The following is a 26,915-nucleotide window of genomic DNA, read 5'->3' as shown; positions in this document are numbered from 1 at the left end:
GGCTGCGACAGGACTAAAAAGACCTACATGGTTTAAAACCATGCAAAGCTAATCCATGTTTTCAGTTGCAGTGTGAATACCTACAACTTACCTGTGTAGACATTCCTGCCTTTCCAAAACAGCTGAACAGCAAGATGCTGTTTGTCTTGCTAGAGATGAAGCTTAGCCAAAAATAGAATTTCAGGTGAAGATTTATGGAACAGAGTACTTCTTTAAGCCTCTACCTCTCACCAGGCACCAACCAGAAGTCTTGTGCTATTGCTCCGAACACCTCAGCTTGTTTCCTATTTGTTTCAGGATCCATTTTACTAGGGTCTCCAAAAGTCTCAATTTTGTTTCAGCTGATCCTACAATGTTTGCCTAGCATTCATTCCCTGCTTGCTTCTCACACTTGTCTAATACAAAGTCCCTTCTTTCTTCCTATCATCCTGCCATGATTAATCTGAGAATCTTCTCCAGTACTACAGCCTGTAAAAGGCATCTGTGTTTTACATACCAGCTCTCCAGCAGTTTTCACATTTCATCTGCTTTACCCTGCTCTGCAACTATTATTTACATCTACAACTTGATCCATTCCCTCTCCACTTTTTCCTTTGAGAGCTGAGGATACCATTTGCTGGAGTGGTGAACCCCAGGCAGTGGGACTCTGTGCTTAAGGTACCTTGGGAAAAGCAGCTTGCCTCTAAACGTCAAAAAAAATTACAGGAATATTGTTATTGTAGCAAGACTAGCACAGAGCAAAGTCAGGGATCTTTAGCATCAAACCACACAGCACTAACCTAAAAATGCCCTCATGCATGAAGAAAAAGCTCCTTTGGGAGATGAATCATTGAAAGGGCACCAGAACACCCACCAATGAACCAGTGGATCTTGTGTTTTTCTCCCTAATGCCATCCAAGTGCCAGCACCGGGGGATAATGAGAGAAGTCACACTGATCATGGCTGCTACAGGCCAGATACAGAAGTCCCATGTGGCTTCTTTGTTTCCACCCCTGCTGCAGCAGAGATCAGAATTGGGCTCAACTCCTCTCCCAGCAAACAGCAGTGAGCCACAGAGCATACTGAGACAGCCATTTGACTAGGACTGAGCACAATTTCCAGCTATTTCATCCCCTCCCTCACCGCTGCTTCCCTGCTGGGCTTCATTAGCGTCAGCAGAATGTGATAAATGTGCCTAACAAACCTAATATTAAAATTTTGCCATCAAAATCCAATGCTCCAGAACCACCTACGACCTGCTACTAAATGTCAGCCTGCTGCCCTCCTTGTCCTCAGGTGGCCTAGGCCCCTTCTTGTCCCAAAGGGCTACAGAGGAAAATATCACCTCTTCACCCCTATTAAAGAGGTCATTGAGCATTAGTGAGAGCAGAACAGATCAGGCAAAGGCAAAATGCATTCTTGGGACCCCAGAGAAGAGTGGCAACAGCACTGAATCTATCCTCTTAGAGGCCTTTACAGTCCCACAGAAGGTGGTGTTGGACAGGAAGAGGAGCCCACAGTGGGATGACCAGCCCACAAGAAAAGCTCCTTCTGCATCACCGATAGCAAAGGTTGGGTTTATTCCCCACAGGTGGGCTGTCACTGACACTAGGAGATCACAGCTCCTCCCAGTACACAGTCCCAGCTAGCCCTGAGGTAGGGACTAAATTCTCCTCTGGACATGCAGATCCAGCAGACAGACCTCAGCTTTACAGCAGGTAAGTGAGCTTAACAGTCTCTGTGCCAAGTCCCTTTTCTGTAGAGAGAACTGCTGCTGCAGATCCCTCTGCACCCCCTCCTGCAACAGGGCCTTGCTGTCAGCACATAACTTAAGGTGAAGGCAAAGAAGTGCCAGAAAAGCAAGCAGAGCACCTGCAGCTGGGTAATTACCAGCCAAGCCTGGGCTCATGATGATGCTGTGCACTGAACCCTGCCTCAGCTCAGCCGCTAGATCACTTGGGAGAGGGCAAGGGAGGGGGACAACCAGGAAAACGCTTGGATACCGCAGCTAAATGTTAATGTCTCATAATGAGGGGCCTCTGGTGCCAGCTTCCATCAAGGACTTGGTGATCTCACTTTGACAAAGGCGTCACTGCCCTTTCAGCCAGCTGCAGCGAGCCAGGAAATGCTGGCCTGAGCAACTGGGAAAGAGAGGGAGGCTGAAAGGGGTCACTGAGCTAGGAAGGAGGAGGATAATGAGTTACTGCAGCACTGCTCTAATGGTACCTATCTAGGCATGCCACATGCTATCAACTTCAGAGCTCGGCTTCCTCACAGCAGCCTGTAGAGATGAGGCAGATATATCCCCAGAGGAACAGTATGCCCTAACCCTACTCTTTTAGCAAGAAATAAGATCTCTGCTGGTACAGGATAAATCTCTCAGTAAGCTAGGAAACAATTTACTGTTGGAGATGAGCAACACATGCCAACCTGCTGCCTTCTTGATACTTCCTTCCACCCCATATGGAGGATTTGCCATACAACAGAACACTCAAATCACTTCAGAAATGGGAACAAAGCCATTTCTTGTCTCCCAAATATTTTCTACTGTCCTCAGGAGTTCCTTCCTTCTGATAGACTGAAGTTTGTTGTTGAAGTCTCTATCTTAACTGCACCACCCCAATGGCAATTTCCAAAACTGCCGTGACTGTTCAGACACTTGAGTTTCGATGCTACTCCTACCCCTGGGAAGATCCAGAACGTAAAGTAGAGACTTTTGCTGGATGGCTTTCTGTTTCTGCCTACTTCTTTCCACTGCACTAAATCTAATTTGAAGCCAGCTGTTCACTAGACAGTCCGAAGCTGTCCTCGCTGTCTAGGTTAGGCAGCACTCTGAAATGCACTCACATTGAGTGTCATTGTTCTGGGAGATGGAACATCCTTTTGTTCTGCTTATGGATAGCATCCAGCTGCAATGCAAGTTGAAACAAGGAAAATTCCAACTAGATACTAGGAAATCATTGTTTCTTGAAGATTTTCAAAACTCCACTTGACAAGGCACTGAGTAATTTGATCTAAGTTCGTTCTGCTTTTAACACGAGATTGTACCACAGACCTCCAGAAAGTCCTTTCCAACCTTAATTATTCTGATTTTACCAACATTGTCATAACGACTGTGCTAGTGAATATATTTCCAACAGTTACCAGAGAGACAACACAGAAGTCCTCCAAAACAAGTTCAGATATCTTGAGGTCAAGAAGATTTATCATCCATGTATATGCAGACTTGTGACAAGCCAATCAAACCAACAAAACAACCCTAGATTTTTTCAGAGAAGAGATGAGCCTGAAACTGCCCCGATCTTCTCTTACTGTCTTGTTACACTGCAAAGTACACACCTCAAACCTCTGAAATGATAATTTCATTTTCTAATAAGATTCAGATCAAGTGTGGTTTTAATCAACATTAACAAAAAAAAAACCCCAACAATATAGTAACATCAGACCTCCCTTTCTGTCATAGATGGATGTTTATAAGCGGCCTCCCCAGAATACCCATTTCTAGAGACTCATAACAGTCATGTCTTAAACTGATCTGCAGATTAAAAAAAACACTGAAAATGTTAAACCTGCTGGCACATCACAGAATTATTTTTTCCAAGCTTTCAGTACCAACAAGACCTCAAAGACCAGATGAAAAGTGTCAGATGGTCCTTCATTTCCATTTCCTCCATATAGATCCAGCTTAATGGCCTTTAACTTTCTGCATGACATGTATGAAAAAATGCAGTGAAAGATCAAGATGTATTAATGCATACTCAAGAACATTTCCATTTTTCAGTGGGGCCAAATTTCAAGCCCCTACAAAACACACAACAGATTTTATTGCTGCTCTTCCCCACTGGCCCCAAAACAGAAAAAGGGTCATTTCTTGGTATGGAACCTAGTAAAAAAATCCTCAGAACAGATGGGGGGTTTGGAGAATCAGTTATCTACATACATCTTCATCAGGGCACCCACACATTTTCCAGGTGCTTTTACAGTAGAGGGAGGTTTGGCCAACAGCAGTGATTTAAATACCCTCAAGACCCTGGTTAAGAACTGATACAGTTTCTTCTGCTCCCCCTAACATTTCTCAGAATTAATTTTGTTTGAAGCCAGTGCTTCAATTCATTAAAAAAACCCCACACAGCCAAAAAACCCACCAGACACACATTCCGATCTTGCAGCTTTTTAATGTCCCTGTAACTCTACATCTGGTAAGAAAGATGTTGGAGCTGCACTTCCTTTCAGACTAATTTCAGTTTTAATACAAATTGTGTATGATAAACTGAGAGAGAACACATAGAGGAAGTGTTTTAAGCTGGATCTGGGGAAAAAGAGGAATTTCTTCCTCAACTTAAGCTATGTAGAAGCTTTCTGTGCATGTCAGCCTGGGTTCAGCCACAGTCCCTGTCACTCAGGCCAGTAATTAATGCAACTTGTCAGATTTTTAGGACTTGGATTTCCCGTCTCCAAATCACACTCTTTTGTCTCATAGGTTACTAATGCCATATTATTGTGTTAGGTCATAACACTGTGTTCTTAGCTTGTTTTATGAGACAGCTGTTCCTCTGATTTTGTACTTCACGGTGACAAAGGATGACAGATGAATGTGCAGTGGATACAATTTGCTTCCTGCCTCACTTTATACTTTTCTCACAATTATTTTTCTTTGGATGGAAAGGAAAGGTTGAGCATTCAACCCAAGGAACACTGAGCTAAGCAAACTGACATATGTAAGTGGCACCAAGACAGCAGGCTGCAGAGACCTTCAGAGTCACAGCAACAGAATGATGCTGCATTGCCTAAGTGTAAAATGCTCCTTCTATTCACCATCAGAAAAGAGAACTATTTCCTCCCTCCTCCTCCTGGGAGAATGAAAACAGATCAGAACCTCAAACCAATCCTTGCACTGGCAGGAACTCTAAAGGTAGACTTGGGAGGGGTTGGAGGAAGATATAAAGGCTGGTAGCTGGAGACACAGAGCAACACTGAACTGGAGAGACTCAAGGGAAGGAGGAATCAGAGACAACAAAACACGAAGATGAACCTGAAACTTCTTTTCTGCCCTGGATTCCTTCTGCTGCTTATTGTCAGTCAAAACCAGGCAAGGGCCAGGCCCATTTCCAGCTTACAGGTAAGTGACTGGCTGCTCGATAGAACTGAAGGAAGCTGATGCTTCTTTAGGACTTAGACACTTCCATTCTCTCCGTTTCTTCCAACCCCAACTAAAGCAATAGGAGACACTTAAACAGATCATGACAGCAGGAACCATGAGGTGGGCAGACACAGAGTTATTAAATGGAGGGAAACTAAAGTAATTGATTACTGGATTTAAATTTCTGATCACATGAGGCAATTGAAAGGAGAACGTTTCCTCCTGTGGGGTCAATTTGGGGATTGCAGATTTAGGGTCATCCTGTGACTGAGTGAGGCAATAAACTTTTGGAGTAAAAGGAATTTTTCTGGAAGGATTTCAAACTAGAGCTCTAGAGCAGTCACCTGCATGCTCCTCCCTGAAGCCCCTGGTTTAAGCTGAAAAGGGAATTAATGGGCTGAACCTGCACGATCTCCTCCTCAGCTCAGCAGTGCAGTAATGCAGTCCCTGCTTGCAAGTCCCAGAGGTAGAATACGAGAAAGAGAAAGTGCGCGTATGTGTATTTGTGTCTGTGTATATGTGTGTGTATTTGTGTGTGCAGGAATTCCAAGTCACTAGGAAAACACATTTCAGCTACCTGACTAGGGATCTGGTATTCCCAAATATGAAGTAACCTCCTCCCAATCTGTAAAGAAATATATAATCCTTCTAGCACCAATTTCAGCATGTGTCCTGTCATTGCATCACTTCTCTTATTATTCCAATGTATCAACCATTTTTTCTTATTCCTTGTTCACTCTTGACATAGTCTTCCACAATTTATCCCATACCCCAGATCCAGGAAAGATTTAAGTAGCAGTTTGTCAGCTCAGAACTATAGAATACAGTAACAACACAGAGCCTTAGGGCATTTTGAGAGAGCATACAGTGTTAGCTCAGAGCAGCTTGGTGAGCCGCAAGAAACTAAGGATAACCATCATCAGCTTCAGAAATCAGTTCAGTACTTTCATCTTTTGATAAAGGTTCAAAATAAGTTTCTCCAAACTTAGCACTGAGCATGGCTTATACAAAAATAATGACAGAGTTCCTAGAACCCCTCCTTTTCCTCTCTTTTCCTCCCTCTCCACCTTTCCCTTTTTCAGAGTCTGTCCAAACTGTTAGATGAGGACCTGGAACATCCCCTGGTCTCAGAAGAGAGGGCCCATGAGCAAGACAACATGATCCCAACAGGTGCCTTTGATCAGCAAGACGCTGAATTCCAGTGGACCAGAAACACCAGGGACCAGCCTGAGGGCGTGTCCATGGATGACAGTGCTGTCCAGAGGTTCTTCAGTGACCTCCTAAGTTTACCCCGTAGATACCGAGCCAGAAGCAAAAAGGGCCTCTCCAGGGGCTGTTTTGGTGTCAAGCTGGACCGAATTGGGTCACTGAGTGGACTGGGATGCTAACTGCTTACTATGGTAAGAGAAAGCCAGAGGAAGGTGGTCTGTGTGTTTGTGTATAATTTGCATAAATATGCAGAAGAGCAGATTTAATTCAGCTTTAAGAAAATGGTGCCTTAAAGTAACTTTCACCCTCCTATCGCAAACATGTTTTACTAATTTTACCCTCCTCAGAATTCACTGTTATCAGATATGCACTTAAAACCTGTGAATGCCACATCTCTGCTTTACCTGCTTTCACTCCTTCCTTCAAGTCAGCTGTAAGCATTTCATCTTGTCACAGAAGCCAGGTCAGAGAGGTTTTCACCAGCCCCCCAGGAACGCTTGTGTCAATCCAAAGAAACTCTGAGTAGAACAGTGGAGCTGAACCTGGCCCTAGAACAGTAAGAAATCAGTTAATTTCCATGCATGAAATCCTGTCCACTTCTCTTTTTTTTATTTCTCTGCTTTCTTGACAGGACTGACTTTGAGGTGTCAAAGGACCTGTTGCCTTTCAGCAAGATATTCAGCCCTTATTCACATTGGCTCCACCAATCCATCTACTACATGACATACTGAGCAAATTGCACCCCACCTCTCCCCTGAATTACTGGGCCAGTGAAATACACCATTGCTGTACTGCCTATTTGTATCGGAGTAATAGTTTGTGAACATCTATCTGAAATTTACTTACAAAAAACCATTTGTATTGTTTGTGTACTAAATGTATAAATAAACAAGTCTCATTATGTCACAGATAATAAACTGTTTTTCATAATTTGGTGAATTTGCTTCAAGCCTTTGTTGTGATTCTTTCATGTATCATTCCTGAAACTAAAACAGTGCCTCAGTTTGCAGGTAGACACAATCCACTAGAATTCAGAAGCATTTCAGAGGGTTGCTTTCTGATAAAAAGGACTTTTTAGCTGCTCTTAAAAAGGAAAAAAACCAAAACAAACACACAATCAAACAAGACCTTCTTTTTACCAAAAGAACATAAATATAACAGGATCAAGACTGACATAGCCATCTTCATAGAAGAGCTATCAGAAACCAGGACACCAAGCCCCAAGTCTTTGCCCATCACAACCTGAACTAAAAGGGAAGCTGTCTTAGCTGACATCAGTAGAAAGCTGTTACTCTGCATTTGGATCTGCCACTGACAGAGGAAAACAACTGTTTCTTAATAGTATATCTCACCTTGTCCAAAAAAGGTAGCATTTTTTTTTATCTGAAGAAAGTTCAAGGGCGCCCTACTCTTCCATAGGCAGATCCAGATATTGCAAAGCATTTTTTGAACAAAAAAAAGTCAGTCAAGATTATACAAGAAATGTATCTGACCATTCTATTTTTTAAGCAAAGTATTCACTGAATCTAACTATGAATAAATCAGAGAATAGTTACTTGGCAAACATCCTGAGCCAAAGGAATTCTGTATGAAGGCTGGTTTGCCAAGATCATGACTGTGCTATCCTGATGCTAATGAGAGCTGAACTCTGCAAGCAGCTGCATGGAAATCAGTGAGGCTACTCACACCAACGTCCACAGTGACAGTCACAAATGAAGGCACAGCTGTTCACTTCCAGCCTTTTGCTTGGATTGGACAGATGGGCTACCCAGTTGTACTCCTCCCATTTTCTTGCCCACAAGAGAGATGCTCCTAGAAGAAAGTATTCTGGTAATAAGCCTATTCCTAACAGGGCCCTTGGATGTAAACTGCAACACGGAGCACAAATATGTATGCAAAGCAAGTTCATCAGCAACCCTCTAGCTGCACGTGCTCTGAATCTCTGGCAGTTCAGTTCTCACTGAGAAAGCCTGTTTGCACAGAGCAGCTAGAAGTCCAGTTTCTGGGCCTGCCTCACTCACTTAAACTTTATGATTTGGTTCTGCTCCTTCTAACCCCAATTCCCATAGAATGAAGGTGATCCAGGACCCATTGCAGAGCTATTCAGAGCCAAACTAGAGAAAGCTTTGTTCTTCTCTCATGCTATTTTCAATATGTAGCTTCCACCCTGATGCCACAGACTTGCTCTAGGAAGGACATCAGTACAACAAGCTCATAAACTTATATTTCAATACTTAAGAGCAGACTATCAGAGACCAGAAAGCACAGAATGTTTTGTTAATGGAGATACTATCCCTGAGCACAAACTACTAACAGCTTCTCTGTTTTCTCCACAGTAATTCATGGGCAAATTCTCCTGGAGGTCTGGAGTCTTATCAGGCAAAACAGATACACTCTCCCTTGCTGTAGCTTCCATCATACAAAGACCTCTGCTCAAACATGAGCAAAGAGATTTCTAATTCATAATTCTAACTTAACACATCTTCATACAGTCAGAAAGAGATTTTTCACTTCTTTTCCCCCAGTACACAACTTACACTAAGAAGCAGACATGCTCACTTGTGGAAACTTGATAGGAAGCATCCAGCTTTCTTAAATAGAGTCCCTCCTCAGGTATACTAGCCCCAGGGCTGGCCCAGGTGCAACCTATATGGTGGAAAGGTTAATTCCCACAGCCCGTGGACATTAGGGTGTCAAACAATGAAGAGCTGGTGTTTTGTGACAGTTGGTGCTAATGGGAAGGTTATAGCCTCCTTCCTAGTAATCCTGGGTCTGATAGCTTGCTCCCAGCTCTCAGTAACCCTAGGAGCAGGCACATTCTCATAGGCATAAAAACTTCCTGATGTTGAAATTTCACTGAAAATCCAATGAAGGGTAAATGCTACTGGAATTTGTTTCCTGAACATCCTTAGCCTTCTTCCAAACTCAGCTACACTAACATAAACTGTGGGTCATTGAAATTATTTGCAGATCAAATAACAGAGGTCAGAGGAGGTTGAAGACTGAGTTGTGAGCACTTGTGAACAGAATCCTAAGAAGATGAATAAGAAACAAATAAGAGCTCCAATTCCAATGAGGCTGAGCTGGTAAGGTGCTATCCCATCACCTGGCATTTTGTGTGAACATTTTAAAAAGCCACTTTTCAGAAAGGAAGCACAATTTATTTCACATAAAAGGCTCCATAATTAGATCCTGAGGACTGAAACCAGGTGTGTTTGTACTTTAGATAATTTGCTGAGTTCTATTAGCATTTAAATAATCAAAGCTAACCTTTGAAGTTAGCATGCCAGTCAGATGGGGGAAGCTCATCTCTAGCTGTGTCATTTCCATCTCCACTAAGTAGCAGTGCATGAATTTACAGACTAGGATTACAGAAGTTGCCAAGGAGAAGAGCCTGCAATAAAACTACTCCTACAGAGAAAGAAACACACAGATATATTTCTCAAATGTGTCTGCTTTTGGGGTACCTGTTTATAAGTGATGTTGGGCAGCAGTCAAGATTTAGTCTCATCCAAGACTCAAGTCTGCCTAGTTTAGTATTAGAGGGATAAATTGTATTTACTTCCTTTTGTCATCACACAGCTCCTACACACCCTCACTGCTTTATCCCTTTCCACTCCTGTCTGTCTTTACTACGCATAAAATCAAGGATGATGCACATCCTCACCTTAGCTATCTGCTCTTATTCTGAATCAACATAACACTCCCACCTGAATCGAGCTTCCTTCATTCATATATCATACTTTCAAAACACACACCTCATTTCTCTGTCAGACTCTTCTTTGCTCTGATGCTTTAAGCAAAGCCACCTGCCAACTGTTAGGACTGCTGGATGCAGAGATCATTGTCCCACACCAGCTGATGTTGCTAGTTTGCTTCCAATCTAAGATAAATTATGTCAGCTGTAGGTAGATTTGTGGAACAGAAGCACAAGAAAATGGGGGAAGGAGATGTAGAATCATGTTGTTGCTTGTTTGTACAGCACCCAGCAGTGGTAAGTCTACAACAGCTTGGTTTAAAACCCTCTGAACTCAGAGGAAAGGTTTTCTTTGGCTTTGCTGAGCTTTGGGACAATCTCCGAAATAAGGGCCCAAGCAGAAATCACTGCATATCAAGTGAAATCAGAGAGATTTATGAGTGTACTGGCTAAGCAAATGAGGAAGGCAGAAGGCAGAGACTTAGTGTAATTGCTTTAATATTACCCAGGTGGTGACTGAAAGGACCCTGTCTGCTGCTCTACCCACTGGATATTATGGGTTCTACCTCTCATTCTGTAAGGATCTAACAGCGTCCTCTTGATTTGCACCCTGGGATCAGTGGAAATTGTATTGATGTATACTCACATAGGAGAGATGCTGACAGTTTTACTGCAAGTTAATAAGAAACTGCTGTAAAGCTCTGAGAATTGGTAATTCAGAAACTTTTATCTGGGGACCATAAATCCAAAGATCTACAAAATCTCTTTAGTTGGGCAAGGCCCCTGGGCTTTCTGGAAAGCACATTTGTGCCATAGGAATTTGTCACTCCAACCCAAGTTGTGGGGGACAGAACACACCATCATTTATGGGAAAGATGGTGGGATATGAGGAGGGGGTGGTGAGTGATTCCCTGCTGTAGTCAAGGCATGCCTGGAGAGCAAGTAACGTTTATAGCTAAGTGGTCAGCTATACCATTGCTCAAGGCAGACTTAGGCTGCTAAAAGGTTAGTGCCTCTTGCTGTAGAGGGAAGGGTTTGCAGACAGTGCTGGAGGAAGTCAAGAACCATCATCACATAAAATTGCAAGGAAGGAAAAACTCCTAAACCTGAATCTCAGGACATGATCTATTCACATAGCACAAAAAGAAAAAGCTGTTGGGAGCTGCTGCAACAGAGGAAAATTTCTGATTCCCCCCACTTCTCTCCCCCATAGAGGAGAAATGATCCATCCCTCATCCCCTTGGATGGGAAATCAACCCCCTGCTTGGGCCAGCTCACAGCTCCTCTGTGTCTGCAGATGTGAGGCAGAGCAAACAGGCAGAAAGGGCAAGGTCCTTTCACTGCATCAACTCCTACCTAACAGTGATGGAGAGTGGAGGGGGGGGGAAATCACTGGGAAAATGAGTGCTGCCGGGAGGGGAGGATATGACTCTGGAGGAGTTGCTGCACTCAGGGGACCCCCCTCTCCTGGAGGGTCACCTGTAGGGCCAGTTGTAACCAGTTCCCTTATCAAAGCCGGGGGGCAGAGTGTGGCACTCTGGCTCCTGCGGGGATCTGGAAGGAGGCAGCTGAGCTCCCTCCAGGCACAGAGTGGGGATATAAGGAGAGGTATCCATGAGAGGCAAAGCAGCATCACGGTGCCGAGCTGGGTTGAGATAGGATAGGATAGGATAGGATAGGATAGGATAGGATAGGATAGGATAGGATAGGATAGGATAGGATAGGATAGGATAGGATAGGATAGGATAGGATAGGATGCAGCTCCCGGTTCTCTGCTGCGGGGCCTCGCTGCTGCTGCTCGTCCTGCCGTGGGCAGGAGCGCAGCCGGCCGGCGGCGAGCACGGTGCGGAGCTGCGGTCCCTGCAGGTATCGGGGCTCCCGGGGCGGCCACCCGCACCCGTCCCGCCGGGGCGAAGCGGGCAGGAGCGGAGCTCCCTGTCCCCCCCGCCCCTCCTCCCCTCTCCTTTCCTCTCCAGGACCTCCTGGAGGCGCTGGGACAGCTGCGGGAGGAGGAAGGGGAACCGGGCCCGGAGGACGAGCTGGTGGCCGGGGCTGAGGACGGCGGCTCCGAGTGGGACCTCCCGGGGGCGGAGAGCGGCCCGGCGGGGGCCCCGCTGCCGGCGCCCAGCCCTGCCCAGCCGGCGGAGGGGCAGAGCCAGTGGAGGAGCCTCCTCTCCGCCTACAGACGGAGGCACTTCTCCGGCTGCTTTGGGATGAGGATGGAGAGGATCGGCGCGCAGACGGGGCTGGGATGCAACCAGTACAAAGCCCGTAGGTCCCGGGTCAGAGCCCGGGGCACCCCGCGGCGTAGGGACGCGGGGGAGGCCGAGGCAGCCGCTGAGAGCGGCCGCTGTCCCCGGTGGAAAGCCCCGGAGCGGCTCCCCCAGCAGTTCTCTGCCCTTTTCTCCCAGGTTTCTGGAGGAGAGGGAGAAGCTGAAGCCGGGACCGGCCCCCAAGCGCTTCCCGAACCTCCAGGCCGGCGGCCAGCAGCCAGCCAGCCAGGCTGCCCCCGGAGCCCCCGCGGGGGTGGGGTATGGAGCAATAAACTTTAGTACAAAGCCTGCATTGCCTTTTGTGGGTGTTTTTTCGGTCACGGCGTAGCACACGTCAGAAGACACAGAAACCCCCTCCAGAGAGCTCTTCTCCCTCTGCCGTAAGGGCTCGGTCCCGGTCCCGACCAGGGCATCCCGCCCGGTGTGGACAAGCCTTTGCCGGAGGGTCGCAGCAGAAGGATGGTGGTTACATCCTTCCAGGATAATGATCATTGACCCTCCAGGCTGCACTGAAGAGGCTCTGTCCGGCACCGGGGCCAGCTCTGGGACCGTGGCAGCGAGCTGGGATGCCTTTCCCGACAGCTTCACCGCCACTAGCTGGGAATCCTCCCAGGAGGTGGGCTCTGGGCTTGGGGTTAGATCCAGGTAGTCCCACACGCGCCCCTGTCCCCTGGGCTAAGCCGCTGGGTCAGTGCCAGGGTTGGCACGGGGTGCCACTAAGGACAGAGCGGCTACATCGCTTTAAAAATACACTTGACCGCGGCTGCTGAACGGCTGCCGGGGCGGGCGAGGGGCCGAGACGCGTTCAGGACCCGGGACAGACGCCAGTTGCCCCGCTAGTCCCGTCGGGCTCCCCCCGCGTCCCCCCGCCTGCCCGGGGCTCGGCATCCCCCTCCCCGGGCCCGCAGTGCAGCCAAGCCCGGCTCCCCCGGCCCAGCGCAGCTCGCAGCACTGCTCCGCCCCGAGCTCATGTCACTCGGCTTCAGCAAAGCCCCCTCGCTCCTCTGCCCGGGGGTCACGCAAAGCCCCTCCGGCCTCTCAAGGCAGGGCTGTGAAGCACAGGCAGCCCCAAGCAGGCAGAAAGTCTCAAGGCGCTGCCAAACACCCCGCTGCGAAGGAACCGAGAGAGGCAGGGCCCCTCCTGCCCGCACTGAGCCTGGGGAGTCCAGCACGGGAAGGGGCAACCACACCACAGGGAGAATATACCCCCATCAGCGGGAGAAACAATCCATGTTTGGGGTGAAAATAAGTTTCCTCCCCCATGGAAAAAGTGAGGCACCAATTAACTATCTTAATTGCAGAGTGGCCTGTCCTGTGATCTTGGTGCTGCATGTCCTGCACCGGACATTGTTACATTTCCCTTTTGCTTCCTGCACTGATGGCCTTGTCTCTTCATTTCCTTCTTAATCTAATGAATTTGTGAGGCAGGGAAAGAGCTCGGATGGGGTACGGCGTAGTCTTGACAAAGGGTTTAGTCACTGGGAGATGAAAGGAATCCAAATCCAGCCTCTTCCTCAGAACAGGACTACCGAGGCTCTTTACAATCAGCTCACACTTGTCACGTCCCACTCAGCTGAGGGAGACAAGTGACTTAGATTCATAAATCCCCAGCGGAGCGGACAATGGTGAGACAAGTCTCTCACTCCACTCCAGCACTCTCCAGCTGCAAACCAGCAATAGGAGAATGGAGATGACTGGAAGGATGTGCAGCAGGCAGGGGCATCGGTTAGGACAGATGCAACAGCAGAAGGCATCCCCACGACATCAGCCCCTAGGCTTGCAGTCCTTACAGGGCTGAAAAACAAGGACTTCTCACCATCCTGCTGGGGAAGGAGCAGTGTCGCCCTCAGCTGAGCAAAGTTCGTGTACCATCCTCCTCCTCGCAGGGATCCACACACAGGGGTGCCAGCAGAACCCTTGGAGTTCTCCCTCTCTGCTCTGAGCAACCGGTGCTGCTTTCTAATGCAGCCTCACGTCCCCACACCTCCCATCCCGTACCCTGGGATGCTGGGGAAATGGGCCAACTTCCCAACCCTAAAACTGGTCACAGTATGCTTTTTGTAAGAACCTGCTGTCCTGTTAAGGCTCCCAACAGGGGTTTTACTGGCCAAATGGTCAGCTGAGCATGGGCAGTGTCTGGGTCTTGACTATCCATTGCTGGGTTATAAAGCCTCAAGTTCATATTAATCTTGCCAGGGTGATGATACTGAGATACCCTGAGCAAACAAACAAGCGAGCTTTATAGCTTCAACAACAGTGAGCTGAGTTCTGACATTTCACACTGCATTTGCTTTGGCAGGACTGTGAAATGGATAATAGAGAGCAAAATTTGGCTTTGAAAATACAATACCTACTGTGACAGCCATTTTACCCTATCTATGTACATGAAATAGTGCACAGAAATCTCTCTGTCTTAGAAAGTGTTGTCAAGACTGAAGTCAGGCCCCTGAATCTCATTTATCTGCTGTGAAATACAGAAGATGGAAATGGAAGAAACCAGTAAAAGAAAGGAGTATCTCTGGGTCTAGGTTATTGAATACAATCCTGGATTAGATTGTTTCACAGGGACAGGTCACTCAAAGCTAAATACTTCACAGCTGTGACTGATACTGTGTTGTTCGGTTTCTTGCTGCTGGGTTTGTGCCCCAGGGGTTGCTTTACAGATGTGCTGAGCTCAGGTAAAACTCAGATCAAGCGACAGAATGTTTTTGCACAGAGACAGCACTTAGTGGGTGGGGGAGTGTGTGAAAGGAAAGAAACAAAAAAAACCCCAATAACAGATCCTAGTTATCTTAAATTGAACACTCAATACTAATGAATAATTCTGGTTTATCTTCTCACACTTTGTAGGTTTACAAAATGAAGTTATCCCCTGGCACAAACACACACATACACGCCCAAGAGCAGCAGTAAGAGAATACTTGTAATTAATTACTGAATTATACAGACACTGCAGTATGGAGTGTTAAATAAATTAAAAAAAAGCTATCAGGATCTTAGTTCTTTCTTAATAGCACAAAATAAGAATGCATTGGGACACACAATAATACAAAAAACAAGTATTGCCTCCACGTACTGAAAAAAGAAAGCATTGGGGAATAAGAGGGAGTGCTCTTATAAGAAAAGGCTTCATTAGAACGAATTCAGAGTTGGGCTGACTTGGGGCTATATTAGGAAAAAGTAGCGTTTGAGCTTGACTTCACAACCTTGAGAATGTCCTTTCTAGTATAATTTTGGTAGCTGATCATGTGAACAGTGTGTGCACATGTTTGTACACAAACACCGTGTTAAGACATTTAAGACATGAGAAATATTTTATTGCTGTATTATTATTTAGAAACTGTACTCAGGAGATTCTTTCAAGATCTACATTTGTATTCAAAGTCAACAAATTATTACTAGACTGACAACTTGTTCATATATTCATTCTTCTTTCAATTTAGAATAACAATAAATGTTAGGAAAATGAGGGATAAGCAATATGCTTCATGATTTAGAACTCTCCTGCAGTTCCGTAAAAAAGATCAATTTTTAGTTGCACTATATGCACAAAGACAGTGCTGGAAGAGGAACTGGCAGCGAATCTACAGTTTTGTAATTTCTCAAGCATAGGCAGTTTTTAGTTAAACTTGAAAACTTCAGCTCTCAAAGAAACTTTTTTAAAAAGAAGAAAGAAAATTTATTTTTAAAAAATAAATACTTCTTGTTTTTAATATATTAAACTAAATATTTCATTTTAACCCTTCCCAAAACACACATATACACAAATACATTCATTCTTCCTTGGGGCCCGATTCTGATACTTCTGCTGAATAACACCGAAAGCCATCTATCTAAAGTCCTCATCAAGCAAGTTGTTTTCTTGTATGACGGTACAAGATTATTCCTGAATCTGACCATCTCTTCTTTAAATTTTATTGATGGAGGATCAAGCCTTACCATCGATGTTTAAAGAAATCCCATTGATTTAAACACTTAGCTGTTAATAAAGACTAGCATTTTTCAATGGTGCCGAATTCAGTTGTCGTGGGGGGCTGGAGGTACTCGCCGTCCCTGCAGAGTCACGTCTAGCAGTTATTATCCATATTGAGGTGCAGATCGGGGTGCCTCTGTTGTTGGCAGCATACAGATACAAAAAGTCTCAATGGTGATATCACCTCAACAGCAATGGGAAAAGAGAAGTGGCCCAAACCTGGGATTTTCAGCACACTCCATGGTATGCGGTGGCTGTGCATATTCCATATATAGAAGGAAAGTGTGCACGATGCTCTAGGTGTCCTAAAAGTAGATTTATCTTCAGCCTTTACTCTCCACCAAATACTCATCCGAAAAGCCTACTGTCTTCCCTATAAAACTTAATTTCCCCATGGAAAGCTTCTAACTGAGTGGAGTTTAGAGCAGTTTCAGGGTTGTTTCCCATCTCTGTAAATCTGACCATAGGGGTCTCTTGAAAGAAAATTGCTAAGAATTTCCAACTGGACTATGTAATCACAGCGCCTGGTATCAAGAGGAGGGGGAGTGACATGAAATCACTGACTTGTGACATACATTCCTCAGCAACAGCAGCTGCTGCCTAATGACAGCTAATAAAGGGAATCTTCCCTTGATGGAGCTGCGTGCCTGCAGTGGGACTGGAATGTGCCCCAGATAATTCCACTGATAACCTAGGAAGCAGAGATCACACCCAAAGAGTATAAAAGACAAACTTTGGAAGAGAGAGGATAGGACAAGGAAGAGAGAGACCTGAAGAGACATCTCAGGAGAAACAGCTTGAACTTCCCTACTCCCAACGAACCCAGTGCCATGGACACTAAAGGCTCATTTTCCTGTGGCTTCCTCCTGCTGCTGCTCATCCAACTCCAGTCCAGCAGAGCCAACCCCATCTACAACCTCAGCCCTGCCAAAGAACTGGCCAGCATGGAGGTGAGGACTCTCTCCTTTTGCAAGGTTAAATTTTTGGGGTGCTTAGCAGAGTGTAAGGTGGTGTTTTTGCCTTTCTTCTGCATGATCAGATAGCCACATTGGTGATCACATGCTGGGGAACAATGTCTCAGTTCTTTACAGGGGTTCAGAGAAGCTCTATAGAGCAATATCCCCCCGTGCTGGGTTCACTTGAGCTTCTAGGTAGCAGTGGGAATCAAAATTTTGATGTTGTGGGATGTCCACGTTGGGTTTTCAGTTCTTTTTCTCTTAGAGATCCAGAGTCCCAGAAAGGGAAAAAATCATCAAAGTAGCTCTATAAGAACAAACAGAAAACTTTCAGGTGGGCCCCTGTTTATCCCACTAAATGGCAGGAACAGTGAAGCAGGACAGCCATAAGGCTCTAGCTTTGTGGATTTAAGAGAACTGGCTGAATGTGGATGGGAGATGAGGAGGTAAAGTGGAGCACCTGAAGTCAAACTTTTAGAAAAGTTGCTGGAGGAATAGTATGATCAGTTAGTGTGACTCATCCAAAAAAGATTCTACAGCTATGAAATTACCAGATGCATATTTTAATGAATGATAGAGAACATCCATTGTTGCAGCACAATACAAGCTTAAGACTCAGTCTTGCAAGATGAAGTCTGAAAGCTCAAACCTTTCCTTGGATTGGTACCAGTGACCAGCTTCTCACAGGAAAAGACCCTGAGAACAAACTCCCTAAGATGATTAGGACAGTGTGAGCCAAAGCTAAAACTGCCCCATGTGTCTGGGCTGTTTCCAGCAGTTAGCTGAGAAGAGTGGCTTCCAAATGCATTCACTGTTAAGCAAGCCATAAGGCTCACTCCACTCTACTTCTCGAGATGGACAATTAGATTCCTCTAATTGGTTGAGTGGCCCTTGAGGAGGTTATCTGATCCCTGTCACACAAAGCTTTAAAAATTATAGAGAATGGTACCCAGGAAGAAGTCACATAGCAGACATAAATTTAGCATACAGGTATGTTCAGGGAGATATATGTTACTTTAAGGAGCAGCAATCCTGTAACTCCTGGGGCAGAGATTAGTGAAAGCTTCTCCAAGGGATGTCCACTGAAATAGCCAGGGGGGACAAGCAAGCAGATGGTCTGAGACCAAAAAAAAGAAAAGCCAACCGCTGGCAAGCAGCATTGCAGGCAACTTCTGAGAACATGGGAGTGGACTAAGGATTCAGAGGTACTTTGAGATTGTGTACTATTGGTGGGGTGAGTAGTATCTCCCTGTGCAACTCAGACCTTGCTTTTTTTCTCTGCCAAGAGCTCTTCTAACCTTGTCAGTAAGACACACTTTGGTGGCGAGCAGCTTCATTCAGCTCTTATCTAGAGCTACCCATAGGGGGAATTCAGGTGAACAGGGATTTACTGCAGAGGACAGAGCTCAAGCACCACCAGCAACCATGGGATCCAACCTGAGAGTCTCCCTAGGGCTGGCTATGGGACCATTGATGAATGCAGAACTGGGTGACTGGAAGAGCTAGCAAATGACCACAAAACTAGGAGTTTCATGAAAACAATTCTTCTCTTGTAGGCTCTGCTAGAGAGACTGGAGGATAAATTTGCAATGATTGAAGCCCTGGAGTCCAATCCTGACCTGCAAGAACCCAAAACCCAGGAGGAAATCCCACCAGAACTCATAGATGACAATGATGACCAGAAGGCTGAACCCAGGCTAGCACCCAGCACTCCTCTGTCCTACAGGGACCCCTTCCTCAAGAGACTGAGGGGGCTGCAGATGCCCAGGATGATGAGAGATTCTGGTTGCTTCGGGAGGAGAATTGATAGAATCGGCTCCCTGAGTGGAATGGGTTGCAATGGTGAGTCCCACCTAAGCCATTTTGCTGAATTGTGTCATGTGACGAGGAGTAGGTTCTCATTTCAGTCTTTAATAAAACACAGTTTGAGAAAGGAATTCATTTTAGCCTAATATTTAAACTAGCATTGCTCTTTCAAAAGAAACCCTGTGTCTATTTATTTGGTAGGTAAAAGCATTGCTGACAATGGTGGCCTATACTGAGAGAGAAACAGATTCTCGTAACATATATTTCATGTTTGGTTTGCAGGTTCCAGGAAGAATTAGGACAACATCCCTATACCCTACTCTGAAGAATGCTTTACAGTACCCGTTCCTCCCAAGATGAAAGCCGGATGCTTTCTAAGCTCTTCAACAGAAAGTTATTCCTATTTTTATTTATTTATTTATTTATTTATTTGATGTTTTTTAAAGAACATTTCTTACTCTAGCACCAAGAGACCATCTTTAAATAAAACTAACACATTAGACATCTATGCTGGACCTCTCTCCTGTCTGTTGCAATAAAATTTCTTGCATTTTCCTGAAGTCAAAAGCCTATGTTTTATTGGTACTCTGGTACCCACAAGGCTGGATCTAACTTACACAAGATGGAGAAAGTATGAACTTGGTAGAAACAAAAATGAGTTTTTCACTAGAGTTTTTTCCTCTGCACTAAGGAATTATAACAGATTAGCAGGAAAAAAAGCTTGCTCAACATAGAAAGACCAACATGAGTCCTCCTATAGACAGGGTTTCAGTAACAAGAGAGTCCTTTTGCTGGTATAGATTATTCAGTCAAGGGAACTGCCACAAATCCCTCACATAAGCAAGTTTTACATGAAAAGAAATAAGAAAAATTGTAACACTCCACAAGTTTCAAGATAACCAGAGGGAGGAAAGGGAATTCATTGTATATGCTTTCTAGCACTGAGCAAATAAAGGTTATGAGCATCAACAGAAAGATACATCATTAACTGTGTCTTGTCTCACTGTGCATGTGGCTGAGGTGCTGATCCCCAGTGTTCCCTGATGGATCCTCAGTGGGCTTGAATCCTACCATGGTATTTCTCATGTGAGGGCAGATGGGATCACTCCAATTACAAAGCAGCTTGTACAAAACATTTATCACTTTCTGGAAATGGCCCCTCATAAAGTTGTTCTAAACATGGTTAACGGGAACACTGCAAGTCTGATAAAGGTTTCATTTAAGCCTTTGTAGCGAGATTTCACACCTTTGATCTGAATTTGGCCCAAAACACATTCTCCCCCTCTCCAAATAGAGTTATATTGCCAAGACCACATACAGTTAGCACTCCAGGGACCGAATAGCTTGGATTCCCATCAGCCACAGCAATGGCATTGAGTCCAGGCTCAACACAACTGTCCTGTGATTGCACGTACTGCTAGAAACTGCATTATTTTGAGCATCTAATTTTGGGTCTCGTTCCCAGCATCCATTACTTGAGCACCCCGACAAGCTCAGTCAGGGCCTAAGAACACATCGGCACCAGGATACACTCAGCTGCAGAAGTCTAATTCTGACTTTGCTTATACATATGTGCCCACAGAGAGGAACAATACTTGGTCAAGATAGGCTACGGGGAGGCAGATGTGCCAGAGCCGTGACAGTTGCTGACAACAGCTCTCAGGAACCATAGCTACTGTGAAACTGTAAGTCTGAGTGCTGAATGGCACAGCACTCCTGCACATGCCTGTTCACAGCTAGGGCTGCTGTGCCACTGTAACAGGGTTTATGTCACACATCACATTTCTGACAAGCTGCCCTCCCAGTCACTCCCTACACTGCTGACACTGAGAGGCACCTGCATGTCCCTGCCATGCTGGGCCTTGTGATTCTTCCCCAGGGAAGAAGAGGAGAAGCCTACTCTGAGGCAATCATTTTGCTCCACTTCAAGGGGAAACAACACCTAGTGTGATACAAATCACATGTCAGAGCCTCTCCTTCCAGCAGCACCAGCCAAAGTTAAAATACTCTGTGCAATAGTGCCCATGTAGGTTTCCCTGGCAGGAGAACCGATTCCCAGGTCAAGACTCCCAGCCGCTACCACGAGACATCTCTGCAGCAAAAAGCTACAGTGACTTTGCATTTACTCAGAGACGGTTTCACAAATTGAGGTGGCATTAAGTCATCCTCTGGGGAGCCTTTGTGGGGACAATGTGGCTTTGTCTTCTCAAACAGGCTTTCCAAACACACCCCTGCAGTCAGCAGTTCCCTGCTGCAGCAAGACAGGAATGCTCAGGTGGATCCCTCCACAGTAGGATGGACAACAGCCTGACTTCCCATGTGCTGCTATAAAGGAAAGTAAAAACAATCCTCGTACTCTAGCTATAACAGCCCTTGCTGGAGCTGAATTTTACCCAGTCAAGCAAAACTTGCATAGACACTGTAAATTGTCCCTCCCTGTCAGCCCCTCAAGGCACAAAACACTAATGAGTTCAGTGGAACGTGCTAAAAATGGCAAGAAGAGTTGGTGCTGCCTGGCCCAAAGCCAGGTGGGTCCAGTATTAACAGCAAGCCAGTTCCTGGTGGAACAAGTCTGTATTGGCTTGCAGACAGTATTTTAATAGACCCTGCGGTCTGGGAGAACCTAATTGAGAGTAAGCAATCTAGGAAAAAAGCATCTCTGTGGCTTGGCTGGATTTTTACTGCTATTCCCATAAACACACTGAGCTGTAAAGCTCCCCCAGGGAAATCTCACAGTCAGGTCAGAATAGGACTGCACACAGAAATGAGCACTCGGAAAAGCTGAATGAGAGAAACTTAGCACTGATCGGCTCTAGAGGCAAAGAGTATCACCTCCAAGGACAAGCAAAGCTACCACTGGTCCTGTGTGAGCTGGATCAGAGAGAGCAGGGAACTGTCTTGGGAGCAGCCAGTCCCAAATAAGCACTCACACAAAAGCAACCCACTGTTTATGGAGACAGCAAGGACATCTGAAAGCTAAATGTCTCTCCAGAGCTGTACTGATTGCCTTCTGAAGAGGGTACAGAAAGACTGTGACCAAGAGGGTGAATACAGAAAACATAAAAGGCTCCACCAGGAACTTGCTTTAAGGGAGGCCAGGAATTTCAGCCTGTAGGTGCAGAAATGAAGGATCCTGGAGCAAGCTAGCAAGTGAATTAATTTATCATCTGTTTCACAGAACAGCCATATACCCTGTGACCCAGCAGTACCAATGGCAAGTGCCACAGTTCTTTTCTTCACCAAAGGTCAGCAGGGGAAGAAAAGGCAGTTACCACAGCATGGGATGGATTACACATTCGTGCTCTACCTTACTTTGCAGCAACTTGGACTTGTGTTCATGGCTCAGAGATTCAAAAGACAGTCCTGTTGTCCCATATACACATCGGGTGCTAACCTGACAGCCTTTTATTTCTTCTGCTTCTGCTGTCACTGCAGTGGATTTGCACAGTTGCACATTACCCACGGAAGGATACAGGTATTTCTTTTAACTAGGCCCTGCTCTCTTCCAGCAGTAGCCAGTTCTGCACAGACCCATGTCTAAATGAAGTTGGAAGGATCCACCTTCGATGCCTGTAAATTTTGAAAACTAATCCTAGGAGAACATTTTGGAGGAAAATATGGGATTGGACAGGAGGAGAAACAAGTAATACCAGACTCTTGTGAGGGCATGAACTGAAGATATATTAATCTTCAGTTCTATATTAATTCCTACTAAGTCTTCACACCTATCCAAGATACATCTCAAGTCTTCTAGAGAAAATTCCCCTAGGGGAAGGTAAGGTTGGTGACGTGTCAGTAATAGTGCAGGAAAAAGGCCATGCTACAGAACAAGCACTTTAGAATTTTGCTTTAGGAACTGTGCTGTGAGTTAGCCCCAAGACAGGGAATCAGTGTAGCTTGTAATTGTAAACAATTCAGAAACCGTCTAAACACAGGATGCCTTTGGGAGAAAGCTATCACTGCAAAGCAAGAGCTAATGTCAAAAGCAGCTAATGCAGGTTTGGTTCCAAGCACTGAGCATGAGGCAGGGCCCTGAAATCCTGCCCTCCTCCACCCTGTCAGGCATCAGAGGGCTTTATAAACCATAATCAAACCCCCACAACACAGCACCTAGGATGCATCCAAGTGCTATCATGCTCATTGTGCAAAGGAAGAAATACCCCAGTGGGATCAGAGAAGGAGCAGGCTAACACCCACCACCCAGCTCTAATGACATTTGCCACCTCCTGCAATGCCAGACTTCATACTCATTTCCTAACAGCTTCTGGCAGTAACCCTCACTGGCAGTGCATAATTCAGCAGCTTTCTTTCCTTTGAACTTGGAAATACAGTAATCACACTAGCATGCTTCATGCACACTGTAAGGCACGAGCCTCGCTTGGAAAAGTGACCTGGTTGGCGTGGGGTTTTTTTTGCAAATTAGATTTGAGGGTTTCTTTCCCCCTCAGATGCTGCACTATCCCCTTCCAGCTTCCCACTAAATGAAATGTTTCACTGAAATCCCAGTGTGCAGGTAAGAATGCCAAGAGGAGCTGTCACCACCGCTTTGTTTCTCTAAGAAATCATATGTGAAGTATAGGGCACACATCCTCCACTGCTGCAGGGAAGTGTGGAGCTGTGCCAATCTGCATAACAATCTGGCCATATCCAGCTTGTTTGATTTACTTTCACTGAAGCTTGGCCCCCAAAGGCCTTTCCTGATTGACATCTGCTTGATAAGTGTGTCCCAGTCATCCTAGGCAGCAACTCTTTATAGACAACAGTACGCTGGCACCATGCCCAGAGCCAGAGGCTACCAGCAGTATGGTCATACAGTTCAGAATTTAACAGAAAGCCTGTTGACAGCTCTGCCGTGTTGAGAACAGCCTCTCCTCCAGTCTCTCACAAGCTTACCCAGAGGTACAGCTCCCATTAGACAGTTGGCACCCAGTTGTCCAACACTCATCTCAATTTTCACACCGAAGAAGGAAGAGTCCAGAGACATGCTGACAGATAAAGGAAGGGGGATCTTTTCTGGTGCTTTTCTCACACCTTTGAGGTGTGAAATGTCTTGAAACAAATCAAGAACATTTCTTGCAGCAGATGTCCCTGTTCTGTCATTCCCTGCTGGAGCTGAACCATTACCACTCCAGTGACAGCTGCTATGGACAAATAACTTTAAAAGGGAATCTTCTGCTGGCTCCAATCCCCAGTCCTTTATGAGAGCAAGTGATAGAATGCAGTGGGCTTTGTTCTTTGAGTCTTATTCCTGCCATCATTGCAAGTATAAAGGGAAGAGGTGTCAAGATCAGTCTCACGGTGAGGAGAAATAAAACACCAGAGTGAAACAAAAAGGCAGGAAGAACTTTCAAGACCATAGGATGGGTTCTTGTACCTCACTGCTGGCAGCCAGAAACCACTGCTGCCTCTGGCCTTTTTCATTGACTGCTTGTAACAGTTTCTGAGGCCAGCTTTCCCATCATCCTATCTGAACAAACCAAAAGGAATTAGTACAACTGGGGTTCCTAGTTCAAAGAATCCTGAGCACATCAGTTCCTCTCTCAACGGTACAACTCACCCTTTGTAAACAGAAGGTTATACCATGCCTGTATTTTGTTTTCCTACCAGGAGATTCTATCCCTGACTGATATACTTCCACAAAAAAAAAAAGACAAAAAAAGGGCTTACAGTTGTAATCACAGTTTGGGGTCTTTTATGTGGAAAGGAAGGAGGATTTGTAAGACCTTCCCCCTACCTTCCCATCTCCTGAATGCTCTCTTGTAAAAACCAGCGGAATACTGTATAGATAAAGAAGCAGAGTTGGGAGGTGGCAAAGTTTTAAGAAAACAGAAGGTAGTGAGAAGGCAGCTAGGGTCAGGCCTGCTATGCTGGGAGTTGGGAAGAAGCAAAAGAAAGATAAAATCGATGTGTAAAGCTGGGCATCCCACAGAGATATTCTCTCGTATAAGCATCAAGGAGCTGCTGGGGCAGTCAGCAGGGTCTCAGGGTTGTCCTGTCTTTTCTGTTAAGAGTTATGAGTTCTTCAGCACAGTACTGTTTTCTGTGTTCATTTATTCAAATTGGTGTATATGGGTTCCAGTCTCCTGCTCCTAAATGCTTAAGAATCACCAAAATGTGTGTCAAATCATACATGGCCCATACAGAGACTTGTGCTTTTATTTCTGCAGTTTTGTAGCAGCCTGGAGAAAGGGACATCGTGATTACTTTTAAACAGTGATCTCAACCTCTAAACCTCACAAACTGATACCCTGCACTTCCCAGATGGTGGTGGAACTCACTTGCCATCTCATTTCAGCTGTGAACAAGCTTTTTCAGACACTGTATCTGAAAAGCTACAGTGGATGCTGAAGAGGCTGAGTGTAACCCACTGCGGCTGAAAAGTGCTTCAGCACCCTGGACAAGAAGAGCAGCTTCATTCTCTCATCTTACACACAAGTGCAGCCAAAGCTCCGGGCAGCCATCCTCTGTTTCTTCCTGTGGGTGCTGCATGATATGTGTGTGCACACATGCTAAAGTAGGCAGCTTGTATCCTGCCAGCAAAGCAAAAATTTAAAAAAAAAAAAAAATCTCAATGAACACCACTAAATTCTTCTGCTAGATACACAGTTTACAGGTATGGGGATCATGACACATGGTTGGATTTAATGAGTCTATAAACTTTGGTGGAACAGGATTTTAATCTAAACATGAAGTTGGTTGCTTTAAGCATAAATAAGCATAAATTACACAGCTTTTCTAGTAACCACCTTTGTCACCCATGATAAAGTACAAGACAAACCACTTGTAACTGGTTTTGATCCCTCCTTCTTCAGGTTTTTATTCTCTGCAATAGGAATCACCTTGCATATAATCTTGACATCCAAAGCAGCCCTAAAGCTCTAACGAAGCGCCTGGTATCTGCATCAGTCCAGCTGGCTGCTTTAGTACATTAGGCTGCAAGGAAGTTGCCATTACACCAAACTGTCAAGCTGTGTCTGTAAGTGTGGACAGACACACCTCTCCCATCCCTTTTTTTCAGGGGCAGGAGGTGAGAAAGTAGACAAAAGACATAGCCTGTTTCCTCCTTTACTGTTATGCTAAAGTGGCAGTTGATGTACCTCAATTTTAGGAAGGAAATGCTTCTCTCGTTCTCTCCTACATTACTGCATTTATGACTGAAGGTAGTAGCAGATCCCCCTGCTCTTTCCTCCTGATGACTCTCTTCTACCCTGATTCCTTGCTAGGAACACAGCTTAATTAAGACCACCGTGGCACTTCTTATTTCGCTCCCAAACACAGATTTTCCACCATCCCTGCTGAACAGGTGCTTTTATCTATTTCAGGCTCTCCTTGTCATTACATACACACCAAGCAAGAGACTGAGGGCAGGAGCCAGAGAGCTGCTGGGTAACTTTGTATTAAAGTGCATCAGAAAGCTGCTACGTGCATCCTGTACAACACAGCTACCTGATCCAGAAAAGCAGCACAACCATGGAGCTTTTGGGTCTGCTATTTCTACAGTGCTCAAAGACTGTACTTCCTCACATTTTTGGCCTGTAAGCACGTGACAAAAGATCAAAAATTGTCACAAGTTCTTTTCTGAAGGTAAATAGCAGGATAAAGCAGGAAAGATAGCCACAAACTAAATAAAAGCTGAAGATGAAATTAAGATTTTTCATATCCTGGAGAAGCTACCCGTAAAACAAGAGATACAACACTGCACTCTAAATGGGAGGAAGGTAGAAAGCAAGAGTTCTCGGGTAAGAAAAGCAGCAGTCGCCTCTAGCACAATGTGCATAATTCAGCTCCTTATTACCATCTGGTAATTTGGTAATTCCCTCCTTTTAAACAGCTGTTGGAAGAGAACATGGGACTAGAGTGGTCACAACCTAAAGGATTACAC

The 26,915-nt window shown here is 45.4% G+C and overlaps 3 protein-coding genes across 4 annotated transcripts; all 3 read left to right on the top strand.

The window, feature by feature from the left end:
• The first annotated feature begins 4,966 nt into the window (after positions 1–4,966).
• LOC141953974 (C-type natriuretic peptide 1-like) lies at positions 4,967–7,114 on the top strand. Its single transcript, XM_074892976.1, has 3 exons — positions 4,967–5,098; positions 6,202–6,519; positions 6,960–7,114. The coding sequence occupies exons 1-2, from the start codon at positions 5,006–5,008 to the stop codon at positions 6,505–6,507; spliced, it is 399 nt and encodes a 132-aa protein (XP_074749077.1). The 5' UTR covers positions 4,967–5,005; the 3' UTR covers positions 6,508–6,519; positions 6,960–7,114.
• Positions 7,115–11,568: 4,454 nt separating this feature from the next.
• On the top strand, positions 11,569–12,588 carry LOC141953952 (natriuretic peptides A-like). 2 transcript variants are annotated; one of them, XM_074892931.1, is made up of 3 exons: positions 11,607–11,891; positions 12,002–12,296; positions 12,437–12,588. In XM_074892931.1, the coding sequence occupies exons 1-3, from the start codon at positions 11,781–11,783 to the stop codon at positions 12,460–12,462; spliced, it is 432 nt and encodes a 143-aa protein (XP_074749032.1). In that variant the 5' UTR covers positions 11,607–11,780; the 3' UTR covers positions 12,463–12,588. The 2 variants fall into 2 exon arrangements, with proteins under 2 accessions (XP_074749031.1, XP_074749032.1); XM_074892930.1 differs by having other exon boundaries at positions 11,569–11,891; positions 12,002–12,588.
• Positions 12,589–17,008: 4,420 nt separating this feature from the next.
• Positions 17,009–19,593, top strand: LOC141953973 (natriuretic peptides A). Its single transcript, XM_074892975.1, has 3 exons — positions 17,009–17,221; positions 18,784–19,069; positions 19,316–19,593. Exons 1-3 carry the CDS (start codon positions 17,102–17,104, stop codon positions 19,330–19,332), a joined length of 423 nt encoding a protein of 140 aa, XP_074749076.1. The 5' UTR covers positions 17,009–17,101; the 3' UTR covers positions 19,333–19,593.
• Positions 19,594–26,915: the final 7,322 nt, after the last annotated feature.

The sequence above is a fragment of the Strix uralensis genome, chromosome 23 (assembly GCF_047716275.1).
Source record: "Strix uralensis isolate ZFMK-TIS-50842 chromosome 23, bStrUra1, whole genome shotgun sequence".
Taxonomy (NCBI): Eukaryota; Metazoa; Chordata; class Aves; order Strigiformes; family Strigidae; genus Strix; species Strix uralensis.
The sequence above is the reverse complement of the archived record's forward strand: the minus strand, read 5'-3'. Positions and strand labels throughout refer to the sequence as shown.